Source organism: Mugil cephalus, chromosome 2 (genome assembly GCF_022458985.1).
Source record: "Mugil cephalus isolate CIBA_MC_2020 chromosome 2, CIBA_Mcephalus_1.1, whole genome shotgun sequence".
In the NCBI taxonomy this organism is placed as follows: domain Eukaryota; kingdom Metazoa; phylum Chordata; class Actinopteri; order Mugiliformes; family Mugilidae; genus Mugil; species Mugil cephalus.
Genome location: NC_061771.1, coordinates 31,994,568 through 32,012,609, shown reverse-complemented (window position 1 = coordinate 32,012,609; position 18,042 = coordinate 31,994,568). Strand labels below are relative to the sequence as shown.

Genomic DNA, 18,042 nt, shown 5'->3' with positions numbered 1-18,042 from the left:
TACACTTGTGTCTATATATATTTATCTATATATCACACTTGTGTTTATAGAAACTAAACCAGGAACTGAACCATGATTTCACCTGGAAATTAACTTGAAATCCTCACTGATAATATGTAATATTGGCTCATTTTACTGAATAAACACACGTATAATAATTGTGTTTCTTGTGTGTGATCAGATTTTGAAAGACTTGTGTTAAAATCCTGTTGATGGTTTGAGTCATTTTTATGTAAAAATGTAGAAAATTTCAAAGGAAAAAACTTTTACACACACACACACACACACACACACACACACACACACACATAAATCACCAGTAGCACAGATTTTTCATAAAGCACCATCTAGTAAACGTCTGGTGTCTTCCTGCACAGTGATCCAAACTGAAGTGCAAAAAAATAACGTATTTACACTGAAAGCCGCCCAAAGCATTGGGTCACACTATAAAAATGTAAGAAGTAAATCATCTTTTTTTATAAATACCCTCCCACCCCTGCAGTTAGCGCTGAGCATTACAATCTGTTATGTAGAAAGGTGAGTCCCATTCATGTCTCTAGAACTAGTCTGATCCGGTGACACCGTTCCTCCCAAACCTCCCCAATAAAGGAAGGCAACACAAAGTACAAAAGTGACGTTTCATCCCCCAAGACAAAAACAAGGAGGACGCTAAAGACAAACCCCAGCTGTTTTTTTGCTCTTGGGAGTTTTGGACATCATTTACACCTGACACCTGAACCAGGACTTCACTTGGTCCCAGGTTTTTAATGAACCAGAACATCAGCCGTGGTTCCAGGAGGCGTAGGAGGTGACGGGTGGAGGTCTGGTTCTGGATCAGCGCCCATGTGTCTGGTAGGGACGTAACGATGCACCAAGAGACAAGTGTGTGACGATTCAAATCAGCTGAGATAGAAACATGAATCTCTGTTCCCCTTTTAAACAGTAGAGGGCGCCGTCCTCGTATGTTTTGAATTCACTTGGTCGACGTCATACGTTAACTACATAGAAAAAGTGATTCTCTTTAGTCTGAACATCTAAATATACAGGTTTTTTAATATGCATTCATTGCATAGTTTGTGTTTTGGAGTCACATCTGAGAAATACGTCCATGAAGGTTCTTATTAATCCAGGTCATGGTTCAAAAAAGGAAACAGTTTCATCCGAGTAGCTTCTTCAGTTCTAAGGTGGCCTGCTGGTGGGAAGCTGAGATTTAAATAGGAAACTCTGTGGGTAAAAAAACATCAGAAACTTGCTGGATTTGTTTCTGTAAGAACCAGAGGTCCATCTCCACCTGAAGGACAAAGGACACTCCTTTGAAGACGGCAACGTCAAAGTCTTAGAGAGGACAGATGGTTTCAAACCTTCACTTAGACAGAGGACCTGGACAGAGATTTAATCTGCCGTCCATCTACAATCCAGTCTTAACTTCTTCCACAAGAAGTTTCAACCCCTTTCTCACCTTGAGACTGGAGCTCTACAGAAACTGATCTGAATATAACGTGGTATATTCAATATTTACATTTCATTCAGAGTGAAATTAAAGTTTTTTTTTTATTAATACTCTAATGTGAAACTAAATATAAGCTGTTTAAGTTACACAAATTGTAAATGAACAGATAATTTGATCCAACGATGGTGTTTGTCTCTGTTTTGGTTTTACCAGGTTGTTCTTTTTAGCCGTTGTTACCGTGACGTGGGCTTGTACTTCCCATCTAACACATAAAAAACTTAAATTACACTGTAACATCATTTCAACGCATGTATGTGGTAAAATACTGTCTGTACGACTGATTTAGTGCAACAAAAACAAATCAGAAAAGCTAATAAACGGAATATTACAGGAGCTTCTAATCACTGTTTGCACACGGGGCGGCCATCTTGGAAACTCTACTCGGGTTTAGTGAGGATTCTACGACTTTCTGAGGAGAAAACCCAACTTCCAGTTCCAACTCCGAACTCGGAAATTCTGGCTTCTGAGTACGAATGGAACGCACCATTACCCGGAGTTTCATATTTAAGCCTTAACTTCCCTCCAGTCTCTTAGAACCGAAGAAGCTGCTCGGATGAAGCGTCTTCGAGAAACTCTACGAGCCCAGTTGCCCTTTTTTAAAAACCTTGTCTCAGAAATAATTAAAGGAATCTTTTTCAGTAATAATTTGTCTCTAAGCTCATTCTGTTAAAAAATCGTTAACCCAATATCGTGAATCGTGAGTTGAGTGTATCGTTACATCCCTGGAGTCTGGTTGAGCCGTCGGTATCCGGTTTTCAGTTTCATTCCTACTTTTGTTCTCTTGGAGGTTTATCACTGGGCCTCTGGTAGAGAGCGGCCCGGTTCACATCCCACGGGCGGCGCCGCCATCAGGAGTCCGTTTGTGCTGCGACACAGCAGCGTCTTGGCCGCTGCCGCTGGGGAGGACGCGCCGCCGCCGCTTATGGTGCCGTTGAGGTTGCGGTAGGGCCGCTGCCGTGGCAACGACGCCCTTCGGCGTGACGCGGAGACGCCGGCCGAGCCGCGGAGACACATCGAGGGGAAACTCAGCCCCGCGAGGCAGCAGCCCGGACAGGAAATGACCTCGTCCTGCTCGGAGCTGCCGTTGCGGTCGGCGGACAGAACCCGGGCTCCGCTGTAACCGTTATTAGAGCCCCCTCCTCGACCCCACTGCACCTGCTGGCCAATCACGAGGCCCGAGCCGTTGTTGTTGTCCAGTCGTGGCAGCGGTGGCAGCGAGGGCGGTTCGCTGGAGATGGGCAGCGGCCACCCGTTGGTCCGCGAGGAGCTGGAGGTGAGCAGAGGTCGTGCAGGAGGGGAGTTCAGGACTGGTTCTGGAGACTTTGTACAGTCCATGGGTTCTGTTAGACATACACCCTCCTCCTCCTCCTCCTCCTCCTCCTCCAACCGCTCCAGAGACACCATCTCCAACTCAATGGGAAAACCTGAATCCTCACCCTCTTTCTTCTTCTTTAACAACTCTTTGTCCTCCGTCACGTCCACGGCCCCCTCATCCTCACCCATCACTCCCTCCATGGCTACCACCTCGGTGGACTTGTCCTTTCCCTCCCCCTTCAGCTCCATGTCTCTGGGCGAGGCCACAGTCCGGCTGAACTCCGGCGTGCAAGGGAGTGACTGGCACCTCCTCGGCAGCGCCCGGCTCCCCGGCGCCCCCCTGAGGAGGTGGGGCGAGGCGCACGGGTCGAGCAGGGCCGGCAGCGTGAAGGTCAAGGAGATGACGGACTTGCTGGGAGTGTCCAGGAGTTTGCACCGGCCCCCGTTCAGGTCCTGTCTCAGGGAGAAGGGGTTGACCCTTGCGGGGGTCCCCAGGAGAGGGGGAGTCAGGGCCGTGGGGGGCAGCATGTCCGACTGGCTCCTCGCCAAGCTTTGATGTAGCTGGCTACGGTCGGCAGGGTGACAGGGGGAACTACGGCGTCGGTACGGGCTGACGTCCAACACCACCGGCTCTGAGCAAGGAAAGAGACGAAAGAGACACGTGAGACAGGAAGAAAGAAAGAAAGGAAGAACATAGAAATGATCCTAATCGGTATCGGGAGCGATCCAGGTATATTTAAAAGGACCGGATAGGTATCTGGCTTCTGGCAAAACCTGATTTCTTTTAGCTCCACCATAAACCGAAACCACCAGACTGCTGCATCCGTGCTGCAAGAAGGAACATTACTGCAGGTCCTTCATCCCAAGAAGAAGAAGAAGAAGTCAGATATAAAGCAGCTGGTTAATTGGCCAACGTGGGCATTTGTCGAGGTGGTAGTAGGAGACCATCGTGGACAAATATCTGTGAAAGTGTTCAGTCATCCAGGCCATGGTCTATCCAAGTGGACCAGTTGAGTTTTAAGAAGACTATGGATTATTGATCCCCCTATCACTTCCTCCTGTGAATGTGTAGGTGTTTTTAAACCAGAGATCAGAGCTTGTGCAAGTAAACAAATAGGAAACTGGATCCTCGCTAGTTCTGCTCTACTAAGACTTGTCGGCCAGAGATTGTCCAACACATGGACTCTCTGGGTGTTTAATGCCGTACGTAATCGACAAATGCTTCATCGTGTTGGCGGTGTTGTTGCCCTTGCTTGAAATGACGATGCTGCGTAAACTGCCCGTTGTGCTGTTCCAGTTCCTTCTGGGGAAGTGAAGCCACTTTGGACCGTTTCAGCCTCTCACAGATCGCGTCTTCCTTGTCGTGATGTGATGTGAATGACGTGCATCGAATAAACATTCGCCACAAAAAGAATCGATAAGCATGACGGCTACTGGCGTCCATGAATTGAACCAGTTGGTTGTGGATGCACATCCCTTCAGAAGACGTTACATCCAAGTGGCTTCTTCAGTGAAGCAAAACGTCTTCTCAAAACTCTACAAGTTCACTCGCCTCTTTTAAATGCTTTCTGGATATGATATAATATGTCAAAGCAGAAAACTGCCATGTAACATTTAAGGCTGTTTCGTACTCCACAAGGAGCGAGTAGTTTGTTCCCGACACATCAACTGGGCATAACTTTTTTTTCCCAGATGCTAATACTCACAGCGTGAGTTTGATCATTTATAAAAAAATGTTTTACCGAGTGCGATGGACTTTTCTCTTTCTTCTTCGCTCTCCATGGCCTCCAACGTCAAGACAATGTTTGAGAACGAGGGACGTTTCTCTGCAATCATCTAAAAAAGAAAAGAAACAACAACAACACGGTAAAAGTTCAAGCGTGAGATCGTCGAAAAATCAAGATCGGGTCAATCTGTGCTAAAAGCAACATCACGATACTCAAAAAAAAAAAAGTTGTATAAAAAACACAACTTGTGATTTAGAAGTTGAGCAACATGTAAATATGTACAACATGAGATTCCCCCGTTATTGGTGCACCTTCTCCAGTATCTTCTATTTCAGTGACCCTGTAACACCTTGAAGCAGATGCATGTGATGTGACACCGGCTACAGGCTGCAGAGCATGTCTGATCAGTTTATACTTTCCACTAACACAATTAAATGACTTATCACAGCCTGGTCTCATGCTCCCTGAAACACTCTTTCACTATTTGAGCCCCTTGAATCCTGGTGTTGTCATCCTGGAACATGGCCGTGGCGTCAGGGAAGAAAAACTCAATGGGTGGAATAACCTGGTCATTCAGTGTATTCAGGTAGACAGAATGTGTTTGGGAAGAAAGAACCTGGACTTGAGCAACTGCAGCCACCCAACATCATAGCACTTTAGCAACAGTTAGCTAAAACATTTAGCTAAAAAACATCTAAAACGGTTAACTAAAAAGGTTAGCTAAAAACGGCTGGGTAAAAGAGGCTTAAAACAATTAGCAAAAAATGGTTATTTTAAAACCAGTTAGCTAAATAAAGAGTGAACAGTTAGCTAAAAACAGCTAAAATGGATGGATAAAAACAGAAAATTCAGTTATCTAAGAACGGCTAAAACGGTTAGCTAAAAAAACACCTATAAACGGATAGATAAAAACAGCAAAAACAGTTAGCTAAAAACAGCTAAAATGGTTAGCTAAAAACATTCAAAAGCAGTTAGCTAAAACAAGTAAAAAATGGTTAGCAAAAAATAAATAAATAACATATCATATGCCCCTAAATAACTTGTTGAATACCAGCTGAAATATAATCACCTGTGCACTAATTATCCACCAGGACGCTCCTACCTATTAGCTCAAAGGGTTATGAATATGTGTAAATATTTCATAGTATTTCATATGTCTCTGATACTTACGTTACAGCAGGTGACGGCGAGGCTAAAAAATGCAGGTGGACAATCCCCAACCATGTTCTCAAACGCATCCACGTCCAGACCAAAGTCCTGCACAGACACACAGAGTTTAATCTGCGATCAGGATACTGAGGCTCTCTTATTTTAAAATGTCCCAAAGAGCAGAGACAGAATCACAGGAAATATTATTCTTCCCATCGCCACACAACTAATGTTAACAGATATTTGTCCCCTACCTCTGTCCTGGGTAAGACGTCAGGATCTGCTTCAATCCGGGCGATGATCTCACACAAGATGATACCGTATGCAAACACGTCCACCTGAGAATAGATAGCAACCGCTTTAGCATCACATCCTGTTTCTACAGCCTCAAATAATGAACTAAAGCGAAACTGGAACATGAATCAACATTATATTACCTGCCTGAAGTGACTGAAACCATCTTTGATAAAAATCATTTGAGGTGTATTTTAGTGTTTTAATTTGGCCCAAGTCCCGCCCACTAACATGGAGGGGGTGGAGCTTATGAACTATACTGCAGCCAGTCACCAGGGGGAGCTACACATGCTTTGGCTTCTTCTTTATCTTTATACAGTCAACATTCAGCAGATCTCTGGGAGGTATTTGGAGTCAGATTTACCTTCTCATCGTACAGCTCCCCTCTCAGGACTTCGGGGGCCATCCAGTACGGAGATCCTACGATGGCCAGAGGCTGCTTCTCCGCGCCGTCGCTGAAAAGACACAAAGTTCAACTCACTTCCACGACCTAAATAAACGATCGTAAAATAAAGGCCAGTGCTGGTTTACCCACACCGACCTGTAATCAGGGATCTTCTCCGCGAGGCCAAAATCTCCCACCACAGCAGTGAAGGCGCCGTTATCACAGCGAACCAGACAGTTCTGAGCAAACAACAGAAAAGACGTCTTTAAAATGGTGCAGCAGCCACACAATGTTTCCATAATTTTGTTTTTGCAGTAAACAACGGAACAAGAAGAAGTGGATGTGGAGGGACTGGAGCACCAAGCTAACGGCTTCGTTAATCAGGACTGTACTGCTGTAGCTTATTTCCACGGCATGTTTTTACCTTGGAGGTGAGATCTCTGTGGAATATTCCCTTGCTGTGCAGGTACTGCAGCCCCCGGGCGATGTCCACGGACAGACCCACCCTGATGCCCCACGACAGGTACAGGTCGCTGTCCAGAAGCTGCTCCAGGTTACCTCCATTAATGTACTACAGGGACAGGACAAGAGACAAACAACGCAAGATGAAGACCTGAAGAGTATGATATAATGATAGACACAACCACAAAACAAGACAAGGAGTAAACAACAGATTGAAAGGTCTTGTTTTTGTTTTGTTTTTTATTGTTTGTTGTTTATTTTTCATTTTAATGCTTAGTGGGGTCTGTGCTGTGGTAAACTGATCGAATGTTCTGATGTTTTGTCTCTGTTTGTGATTACCTTATATATTCTGGGTTGTTTTGATGTTGTTTCTATTCATACTTTATGGTTACACCAGCCATTGTATGTACATTGTCATGTTTTTATTTTCTTTGCAGTCTACTTTGTATATACAGGCTATATTTGATATATATATACTTTATTCTCCTTGTCAACGTTTGCAAATCTTTTGTTTAGTTGTATTTTCAATGTGAAACTCAAGTCTAGATATCAATAGTATCTCGATAGTATCGATACCAAGGCTAGTATCGGTATCAGATCGATACTAGCATGACAAGATCAATACAGTTTCTCTTCTTTTTCTTCCAGCAAAACAAGTCTGTGTAGGTCAGGAGCTTCTTCATCCTCTCCTGTAGTAAAAGGTGGATGTGGACAGAGTTTGATACCCAGATCCTAGTAACACAACAGCATCGCACAACTGGAACTGATGCTGTTATTGAAATGTGTTGATACTCGGAAGAGAAGATAATAACACGGGACGCAGACTCACTTCTTTGGTGGAAGATATATGAGCCAATATTTCCTTCTCTGAGCAATTTTATATTTATTATTAGACTGTTGCTTTTGTTTGCTTATTTTGATCAGCTGACTTTATTTTGCATTAATGACTTTTTTCCCCAAATCAACTGTGCATTCATTTTTATACTGTTAAATTGTTTTATATTGTTTATAAAGGATTAGGGATTTCTTACTTTTATGGAAGCACGAAATCAATAAAACCCTCAGTGGACCAGTGACAACAGTAACAATACGTAACTCTCTTAGAGTTGGTCTTACCTCAGTCAAAGCATGGAGCTGACCTTCATGCACACAAACTCCAAGAAACCTGAGAAGAGTTAATGAAATGAGATTAAAAACGACAACAGCCAATAATCTGCTGCTTACATAAATAAATAATCCAACACAGAGAAGTAGTTAAAAGGTTTTTACAGCCTTCAGAGTTTCTACATTTCTGCATAAAAATGACTCAAATCTTCAGTGGATTTTCACACAAAGTCCTGAAAGTTGACAAAGAGAATCCAGTCAAACACATGAAAGACAAATATTAAGGTGAAGCCTTGTTTCCACAGAACCAGTTCAGTTGTGAGATGTTGGTGGTTTCCTCTCATCAACTTTCTTCTGGAGAAGAACCAGATCCCTCATGGAGGGATGAGGTTCTGATGCTGGAATGCAGAGTTGGTTCATCTCCAAACATTTAAACCAAACTATTCTACTCTGGTCTCATCTGTCCACTAAACATTGTCCCACATGTTCTTTGTGGACAGAGAGCAGTGTCTTTGGTTGTTGAGTGGATTCATCAACATGAACATCAGCCAATGTGAGAGAGGCCTTTAGCTGCTTAGAAGTTCCCCTGGGTTCCTCTGGTTCCTCTCCCACTATGATGGAGTGATGTTTGTTGGTGGACCACTCCTGTGGAGGGGAACAGTCGTCTTCGATCTGTCTGACTCTCTGTGGATTATTTGTGGCTTCCAGACTCTTTATATCTGAGCTCCTCACAAAACTCCTTTCATCTGTTGCCACCATACACTTCAACACAAACATGACAATTCTAAAAGAAAATGTCAGGACATGAGTCCATGAGCTGAATGTGAAGAGAAACTGGGTCATGGAGGAAGACAAGGAGCCCAAGAACACCAGTGGTTCTCCAGAAGAACCAGATGAATGTTTAGGAACAAGTCAAAGTCCTGACCTTCATCCAGTAGAAATGTTGTAGCATCAGTGGATGAGAGGAAACCACCAACATCTCACAACTCAGCTGGTTCTGTTCTGAATGGGATCAGATTCCTCCAAGTAATCAGCTGTTATCACAAACATTTAGTCTAAAGGACTCACAGATTCACACACTGGACACAAGGACTCACTGATATGAACAAATGATGAATTTTCTTAAATAAACAAACGCACAAGTTTTACTGGGTTCTCTTTGTCAACCTTCAGGAATTTATGTGAACATCTGCTGAAGTTTTGAGTAATTTTTATGTAGAAATGCACTGTACATTTTCCGCATCATGCGACACATCAGTCTACAGTGGTGTCACTTTTATCTGTCCACGTATGGAGTCGTACTCTTCACTAAAGCTAAAACCAGACCCTTTATTGTCTAGTCCACCTGGCTTTGGTACTGACAGTCAGTTTTTCTTTCTTATGATTACTTCCAGGATTAAATAAAGTTGTATCATATCCTATTTATCTGACTGCACCCTGGATTTAAAAGCCTCGACATGTACAACTAGAAATATGTGGCGTATAGCGCCCCCTTGTGTTCCTGAACGGCAAACAAAAAATTAATTAGTTGAATGAAGGGTCTGAACATGTTTCTAAATTAAACGTTCGAGTCTTTGTGAGTTTTAATGAATCTTCTACCTGAGTATGTTGGGGTGACAGAGTCTGTTCATGAGCTGCACCTCTCGTAGCATGTTAGCTTTGTTACTAGCCAGCGTGTTCATTTTCAGGGCCATCACCTGCCCCGTGATCCGATGCTGCACCTGCAAACACAAACAGAAGCAGCTTTTATTTCTACTTTGTTTCTACTATTTTATTTTATTTTATTTTTATGTGTCTTATCTCATCTTGTCTCGTTTTCATTTCTCATTCACATCAAGGCTGCTCTCAAGTCTTAGATGTGGACAATCTGATCACAAGCATCGAGCCTAAAACGTGTCTCCACTAATGAGTCCTCACCCAGAACTAAAGGTCTGGTCTCAGTGCCACCATGTGGTCAGTAGAATATTGCATCAGCTGCTGCCTCTGATGGATCTCTACCTACCACTGGATCAGAACCAGGAACACAAGGAAGGAAGGAAGGAAGGAAGGAAGGAAGGAAGGAAGGAAGATAAGCTCCCACAACTCATGCTCCATATCCAGGGACCTGACCTCTGATCTACTGAGGATCATTGACTGGTAACGTCTTCCTCCAGACTCCACCAGGGTCAGGACCTGTATGTGGTCTGTATAGACCTGTATCTGGTCTGTACGGACCTGTATGTGGTCAGTATGGACCTGTATGGACCTGTATGTGGTCTGTATGGACCTGTTTAGACCTGTATGTGGACTGTACGGACCTGTATGTGGTCTGTATGGACCTGTATAGACCTGTATAGACCTGTATGTGGTCTGTACGGACCTGTATGTGGTCTGTATGAACCTGTATAGACCTGTATGTGGTCTGTATGGACCTGTATGTGGTCTGTATGTGGTCTGTATAGACCTGTATGGACCTGTATGGATCTGTATGGATCTGTATGGACCTGTATGGACCTGTATAGACCTGTATAGACCTGTATAGACCTGTATGTGGTCTGTATGGACCTGTATGGACCTGTATGTGGTCTGTATAGACCTGTATGGACCTGTATAGACCTGTATGTGGTCTGTATGGACCTGTATGTGGTCTGTATAGACCTGTATGGACCTGTATGTGGTCTGTATGGACCTGTATAGACCTGTATGTGGTCTGTATAGACCTGTATGTGGTCTGTATGGACCTGTATGTGGTCTGTATGGACCTGTATGTGGTCTGTATGGGTCTGTATGGGTCTGTATGGACCTGTATGGACCTGTATGGACCTGTATAGACCTGCATGTGGTCTGTATAGACCTGTATAGACCTGTATGTGGTCTGTATGGACCTGTATGGACCTGTAAGACCTGTATGTGGTCTGTATGGACCTGTTGTGGTCTGTATGACCTGTATGGACCTGTTGTGGTCTGTATGGACCTGTATGGACCTCTGTATGTGAGTCTGTATGGACACTGTATAGACCTGTATTGTCTGTATGGACCTGTAGACTGTAGTGGTCTGTATGGACCTGTATGGACCTGTATGTGGTCTGTATGACCTGTATGGACCTTATAGACCTGTATGTGTCTGTATGGACCTGTATGTGGTCTGTATAGACCTGTATGGACCTGTATGTGGTCTGTATGGACCTGTATGGACCTGTATGTGGTCTGTATGGACCTGTATAGACCTGTATGTGGTCTGTATAGACCTGTATGTGGTCTGTATGGACCTGTATGTGGTCTGTATGGATCTGTATGGACCTGTATGTGGTCTGTATGGACCTGTATGTGGTCTGTATAGAATTGTATAGACCTGTAAGTGGTCTGTATAGACCTGTATGTGGTCTGTACGGGTCTGTATGGATCTGTATGTGGTCTGTATAGACCTGTATAGACCTGTATGGACCTGTATGGACCTGTATGGACCTGTATGGACCTGTATAGACCTGTATGTGGTCTGTATAGACCTGTATAGACCTGTATGTGGTCTGTATAGACCTGTATAGACCTGTATGTGGTCTGTATGGACCTGTATGTGGTCTGTATGTGGTCTGTATGGACCTGTATGGACCTGTATGTGGTCTGTATAGACCTGTATGGACCTGTATAGACCTGTATGTGGTCTGTATGGACCTGTATGTGGTCTGTATAGACCTGTATGGACCTGTATGTGGTCTGTATGGACCTGTATGGACCTGTATGTGGTCTGTATGGACCTGTATAGACCTGTATGTGGTCTGTATGGACCTGTATGTGGTCTGTATGGACCTGTATGTGGTCTGTATAGACCTGTATAGACCTGTAAGTGGTCTGTATAGACCTGTATGTGGTCTGTATGGGTCTGTATGGATCTGTATGTGGTCTGTATAGACCTGTATAGACCTGTATGGACCTGTATGGACCTGTATGGACCTGTATAGACCTGTATGTGGTCTGTATAGACCTGTATAGACCTGTATGTGGTCTGTATGGACCTGTATGTGGTCTGTATGTGGTCTGTATGGACCTGTATGTGGTCTGTATAGACCTGTATAGACCTGCATGTGGTCTGTATGGATCTGTATGGACCTGTATGTGGTCTGTATAGACCTGTATGTGGTCTGTATGGATCTGTATGGACCTGTATGTGGTCTGTATAGACCTGTATGTGGTCTGTATAGACCTGTATGGACCTGCATGTGATCTGTGGTCTATGGTCTGGAGTTGTGAGCGTGCACGCCTCTGCGTGAGCGTGCACGTGTGTGTTATTAATAGCGTGGCTGTAAGAGGCTTTCTGGATTTCCCATCATTCCTCCTGATCTGTATAAATCCACCGAGGCCTCGGTGTGAGGAGAGAACTGGGCCGTGGTCGTCAGGTCTGACTCCGACACACGTTCAGAATATTTATAGACCTGAAACAGTTTATATACACGAGTATTTACCTCTATGTATATATATATCTGATGGTAAATGGTCTTTCTTTTGTATAGCAAAAAAACACACACGATACTGTGTATACCCATAACACATTTTATACTTCTATACTGATATATTTACACCTCCATAACATACAGCCACAACATTATGACTACTGACAGGAGAAGAAAATAACATTAAAACCATCTTGTTTAAATTCAGTGTCCTGCTGGGAAACTGCTGAACCTCCTATTTATTCATGAATACCAGGTCATTCATACTTGTGAATAGCACCCACCCAGACCAGACCAGACCAGGCCCCCCTACCCCCACCACCCCATAGCCTGATACAGACACACATAGGAAAACAACTCAAGGAAGGAACAAGTAAAAACACACGAAGAACATCACAAGGTGTTGGCCTCCAAATCACTGATGTGTGAACAAAGTCTTTTTTTAGTTGTATTTCTGTTTTTTTTGTCTACACTTTGTCTTTGTTTTGTTTCGTATTTTGTGTTGATTTTGTTGATTTTATTTTGAGGATTTAGTGTAGTTTTGACTTAAAGGCCTAACCAGACCAGGGCTTTATTATTATTAGCTTTGGCTACACACCTCTGTGCATGTAATGTGTTTTATATTTATTTGAAACCATGTTTGATGCATTTCCTCCTCCTCAATAAACACCTAAATAATATTAAATACATTTTGATGGATGTAAATTTCTTTACTGACATATTCATTTGTTTCTCCTGTTGGTAGTTTGTGAATTCTCCTTTCAGTTCTCCTGAATCAGTCTTTCAATGTAAAGTTGTATTATTATTATTATTATTATTATTATTATTATGGTTATCACATGGTCAGGTAACACTAACCCCTTTAGAAACAGAGACTGTGACTAATGGATCTGGATGTTTCCCTCTGGTTTAGTTTCCTTTTTAGCCCCTTTAATAATCTGGGCTACAAATAATATGATCAAAACATTATCTATGGAGTATGTGACATTAATTTTGAAGAACTATGTTTATTTATTTTTTATTTCATTATGTCCACACGTCAGTTTTATTTTCTCCATTCAAAACCATGAAGATGTGAAGGTTCCAGAGATCCACAGATGAGACCAGAGTAGAATAGTTTGGTTTAAATGTTTGGAGATGAACCAACGCTGCATTCCAGCATCAGAACCTCATCCCTCCATGAAACATGGGGGCGCTAATGTCTTGGTTTGTTCCTGTTCTGCTGCATCTGCTCATCATTGATGGACCAATGAACTGTGAATTCTACCAGTGAACTCTGAAAGAAAATGTCAGGACATGAGTCCATGAGCTGAATGTGAAGAGAAACTGGGTCATGGAGGAAGACAAGGAGCCCAAGAACACCAGTGGTTCTCCAGAAGAACCAGATGAATGTTTAGGAACAAGTCAAAGTCCTGACCTTCATCCAGTAGATGGTGATGAGAGGAAGGAATGAAGGAAGGAAGGAAGAGAGGAACTAAGGAAGGATAATTTCTGTACTACTCTGCCTTTATTGTATTTTATTGCATATAGTTGGTCTATTTTTTGTCTTTATGCTCTTATCCTTTTTATTTTTATTGCTCCTAAACCACAGAGCTGCACTTCGTTGTTTTTCACCAGACAATAACAATAAAAGCTTATTTTTCTCATATTATTCCAGGAGTTTCAGTTTGGACTTTTATTCTGTTTCGGTTTCACTTTCTTCCTGTTTTACTTTGAAGAGTCCTCCCTCCATCGTCAGTCTGTGCTGATTAGCTCTTAGAGAACATGACGTCCTGTCTCTGATCTGTTCTCTGTTTGTTTCCTCTTCTTCTCGTGTGTCTGTCTTTAGTGAACGTGGATTCGTTTGCTTTGTCTTTGTTGTGTTTGGACAGTCCGTCTGGATTTTCCTGCCCTGACACTGCAGCGACTTTTAGTTCCTAATTTGTAGAACGTCATTAAATGTAATTCATAGGTTCAGTATTTGGGTTTCTTTCTTTTCCTCACATTAACATTGTAACTGTCCGGCTTTAAGTTCCTGTGTTGACACCCAGCATTTGTTTCCACATCCGTCCCAAAGCACCAGAGATTTGAGCCGATAATCTGAACATTTTTTAACCTTTTATCATTCCAGCATTTTATTGAAATGCTGTTGATGAACATCTTGAAGCTCATTCATGGTCTTGGTCTCTTTTGAAAGACAAGGCTCTGAAGTTTCTACCACAAAAGTCAGTGTATTTTCAATGTTTCAATGTCAATGTATTTTTTTAAATTTCCCCCACAAATTTTAATTTCTTTAAATCCACATTAACCTGAATCCCACATATTTTAGTAAAGATGTTACCTTTCACTCATTCATACAGGAGCTGTCTCCACACTAGACCTGTCAATCAAACCTTCCCTGTACACAGTAGGCCCCGCCCCCATTGCTGCTAAGGCAATCACGAGGCCACATATTACACGCTGACTCTGTCATTGGCTGGCCCGCAATTGGCAAGTGAAATCCCAGAAATATTAGCAAAAGAGAAGCTAACAGTTCAGCTAGCTCCCATCAGCTAATTTTTTTTATTTTCTTTATCGTTTATTTTCGTACATTGTGTCCATGTCTATGTTTATGGCAGATGCACGGCCCCCCGTGGTTGGGGGGTTCACCTGTTTTTTGTTTTGTTTTGTTTTGTTTTTTTATGTTGGTTGAATCGTATAATGACTTTTATGAATGAAACCAGAGAAAATGACATATTACCTCACGCAGCATTTACTCAAACACAACTCACAGAGTCCAGAGCTCTGATTGGTTCAAAAAGCTGCTGCTGCCCCATAAACCACCCAGAGGAATGTTAAGAGTTTAATCCTCAAGGAAACTGTTGTGTTGCTGTTGCTCAAATGAAATTCCATAAATTTCCTTAAAGATCAGATCTCAAGTGCTGGCTGGGGACGGATGTGGAGACACTTTTTATTTAACACTCAGTTAAGTATCTTTGTCTTATTCAGGTGATCATCTCTACTAGTGGATGAATGAATGAGTTCAGCTTCTGTTCTGGTCAGTATGTGGTCTTTAGTGGGACCAGGACTCATTGTGTTTAAAGGAATGAGGTCACATGTGTCCCATCTTTTAAAAACGAAGAGATTCTACCAACTATCACCCAAAGAGACGATCACGTACCTTGAAGACCTCAGAGAAGAATCCCGAGCCGATCTTCTCGCAGAAGAAGTCGTCGATGCGAGCCAGGCTGGACACGGCGCTCCTCAGGGCTCGGTACGAGGAAGGCCGGATCCGGTTGTGGGCGTGGATGCTGTGGAGGGGGGGCTCATCGGGGCCACCGTGACCCTCCTCGGGGTCACAGAAGCAGCACTCGGCGTGGTAGTCCATGACGCTGGTGGACCCACCGGTCTGTGGTTAGAGCATGAGGCAGGATGTGGACGGCGTCTCGGTCCGTTAAATCAGACGAAGGCGACAGTAGCCGCCTCCACCCTCGGCACGAAGCTACTCCAAATGTTCACGCCGTTCTGGGAATTCCTGAAGTCCCGTTGGTCCATGGTGAGGCTCAGTTTCCTCCGTCATCCTGACTCCTTCAGAGGCTCCAACACCGATCCCTGAGGAACAAATGTATCAATGGAAGCGTCTGTGTGTGACCACTTTAACCACAAAAATCTGCCCCCTGGTGGATTTAACCAGGCTCTGCAGTCAGTAGCTTGGGCAGCTATTTCCAAAATGTACTTCATCCTCCTGAGACCCAGCGTCCTCATACGGGGACATTACATTTGTTGCATCTTAAGGCTTTTTCGCACAGGATTAGTTTTACTTGAGGACGTCCTGTGGTTCACTTATCACCTCCTACGTCTGTGTTTCATGTGGTTCATTCACACGGGATAGAACAAAACTCTGTGTTTTACTCAAATTCACGTTCCGTTGTTGTGGCTCTGCTACTTTCCTTCTCACCCACTGTGTGTCAGAGACAGTTTTAACTACTTTGTAAGTTTTAATGGATGATAAAAATATATTTTTCATATTATTTATTCCAGAGAAGAAATAACCAATGACCTCTAGTATTTAAATCAGCTCTATCTTTACACATGAACACATTAATAATCAATTTAATGATTTCTGGTCTAAACAGGTGAATAGTTCAGAGACGTCTCCACTTTGAACTCTAACATCTGTCCAGACTTTAAATTATGGCACATCTTTCATGATTCTTAAGAGACTAGAGGGAGAAAAAAAGGTGCAAATCAGACAGAAATCGCAAAAAAAGTAAAAACTCACCTCTAAATTACAGAGATGTGGATTCACGAAATCGTTGGGATTTCACTGTTTCCAATTCTGCCTTTGCATTAAAATAAACAGTTTTATATTTTGGTTACACATTAGGGACTTAAATTACAACACATAGTGAAATAATCCCTATGTCCACATCATTTTTTTTTTTTTCAAAAACTACTTCAAACATGATCCTTAGTTTTTATACTTCTTAGGTCCTAATAATCCCAAATACCTAAAGATTTTAATCTTATTTTAGAGAAATTAAGACGCATTCCAAACAAAAGCTTGGGTCTCAGGAGGTTATAGTTCATTTCAGTTTTTATTGATATTTAAATGGAAAATATTTACCTATGCTTTACACATCATGTTGTATGAAATGAAATAAATATATGCTGAAGAACTGCGGAATAAATATGATGCAGCAGGTATATACGGTTTGCAAGTTGTTTGCAATGTTATTTTCTAATTTAATTGAACAGATTAAGATTAAAACATGCACATGCATTTTTTTTTAATATTAGTGGAATTTATTACACATGGGGATCTTGATGATTATTGTCTTTTATTTCCATTAACACAATTAAATTACTATCATAACCTATAGAACATACATTGTAGAGTCAGAAACCTTTCAGTTCATCTTTGCACAAACAAGGACAGATTTGTTCTATCAAAAAGGAAATAACTAAGAAAATACTGTAGATGCTTATTAATACTGGTGAATAAATACCAGTGTATCAGACATGAGGTCCTACAAACACTGGAATGTCAACATAAAGAGATTTTTCTGACTATTTGTTAACGTGTCTGGCTTCACATGGTTATAATAACCCAGGACGGACTCTAGTGAAGGCGGTGCAGGTCTGATCTGTCTCTGTGTGGAAACCGTGAGGCCGGCGAACACAGGGAATCACCTCACAGGGCGATAAGCCACAACCTCAGGGCTTACACATAATTCCAGGCCTATCCAGCCACGATTCCTTCTTCTACTCGTTTCTCTTACAGCTACGTGCAGTAAATAGTGCAACACTACGGTCTGGAGATGTTTCCAAAGCCCGTGCGTCTAATTGCATCCTTATAATAATAAGCCTGGGTGCTGTTAATAACAGGTGCAGTCAGCGTGCAGCGGTCCCCTCCGCAGAGACCGCCCCAGCCCACGGCTCACCTCTCCGTCCACACGACGCTGTCTCCGGGTGTGAGGTCTGAGGAACGAGGCCCGGGACCTGGAGGAGAACCGAGGCCAGAAATGTCGGCCCGGCCGCGTCTGCTGCTGATAATCCTGTCTGGATTCTGCTTCTGGAGCCGCTTGTTGGGACGACTATTACCATCATGAAGCAGAGGCGACTTCCTCCACGCACCTTTCACAATAAAAGCTCCCTCTATAGTTTGAGTACAGAGACGGAGAATTTTTTAACATTTCTGCATAAAAATTA

The 18,042-nt window shown here is 42.8% G+C and overlaps 1 protein-coding gene across 1 annotated transcript; it reads right to left on the bottom strand.

Annotated features, from left to right (window-relative positions):
* Positions 1–167: 167 nt before the first annotated feature.
* On the bottom strand, positions 168–17,930 carry LOC125004652 (dual specificity testis-specific protein kinase 2-like). Its single transcript, XM_047579440.1, has 11 exons — positions 17,775–17,930; positions 15,512–15,942; positions 9,545–9,666; positions 7,958–8,006; positions 6,804–6,950; positions 6,536–6,618; positions 6,359–6,449; positions 5,955–6,038; positions 5,722–5,808; positions 4,567–4,660; positions 168–3,456 (listed from the first exon to the last, which is right to left on the bottom strand). The coding sequence occupies exons 2-11, from the start codon at positions 15,716–15,718 to the stop codon at positions 2,303–2,305; spliced, it is 2,118 nt and encodes a 705-aa protein (XP_047435396.1). The 5' UTR covers positions 15,719–15,942; positions 17,775–17,930; the 3' UTR covers positions 168–2,302.
* Positions 17,931–18,042: the final 112 nt, after the last annotated feature.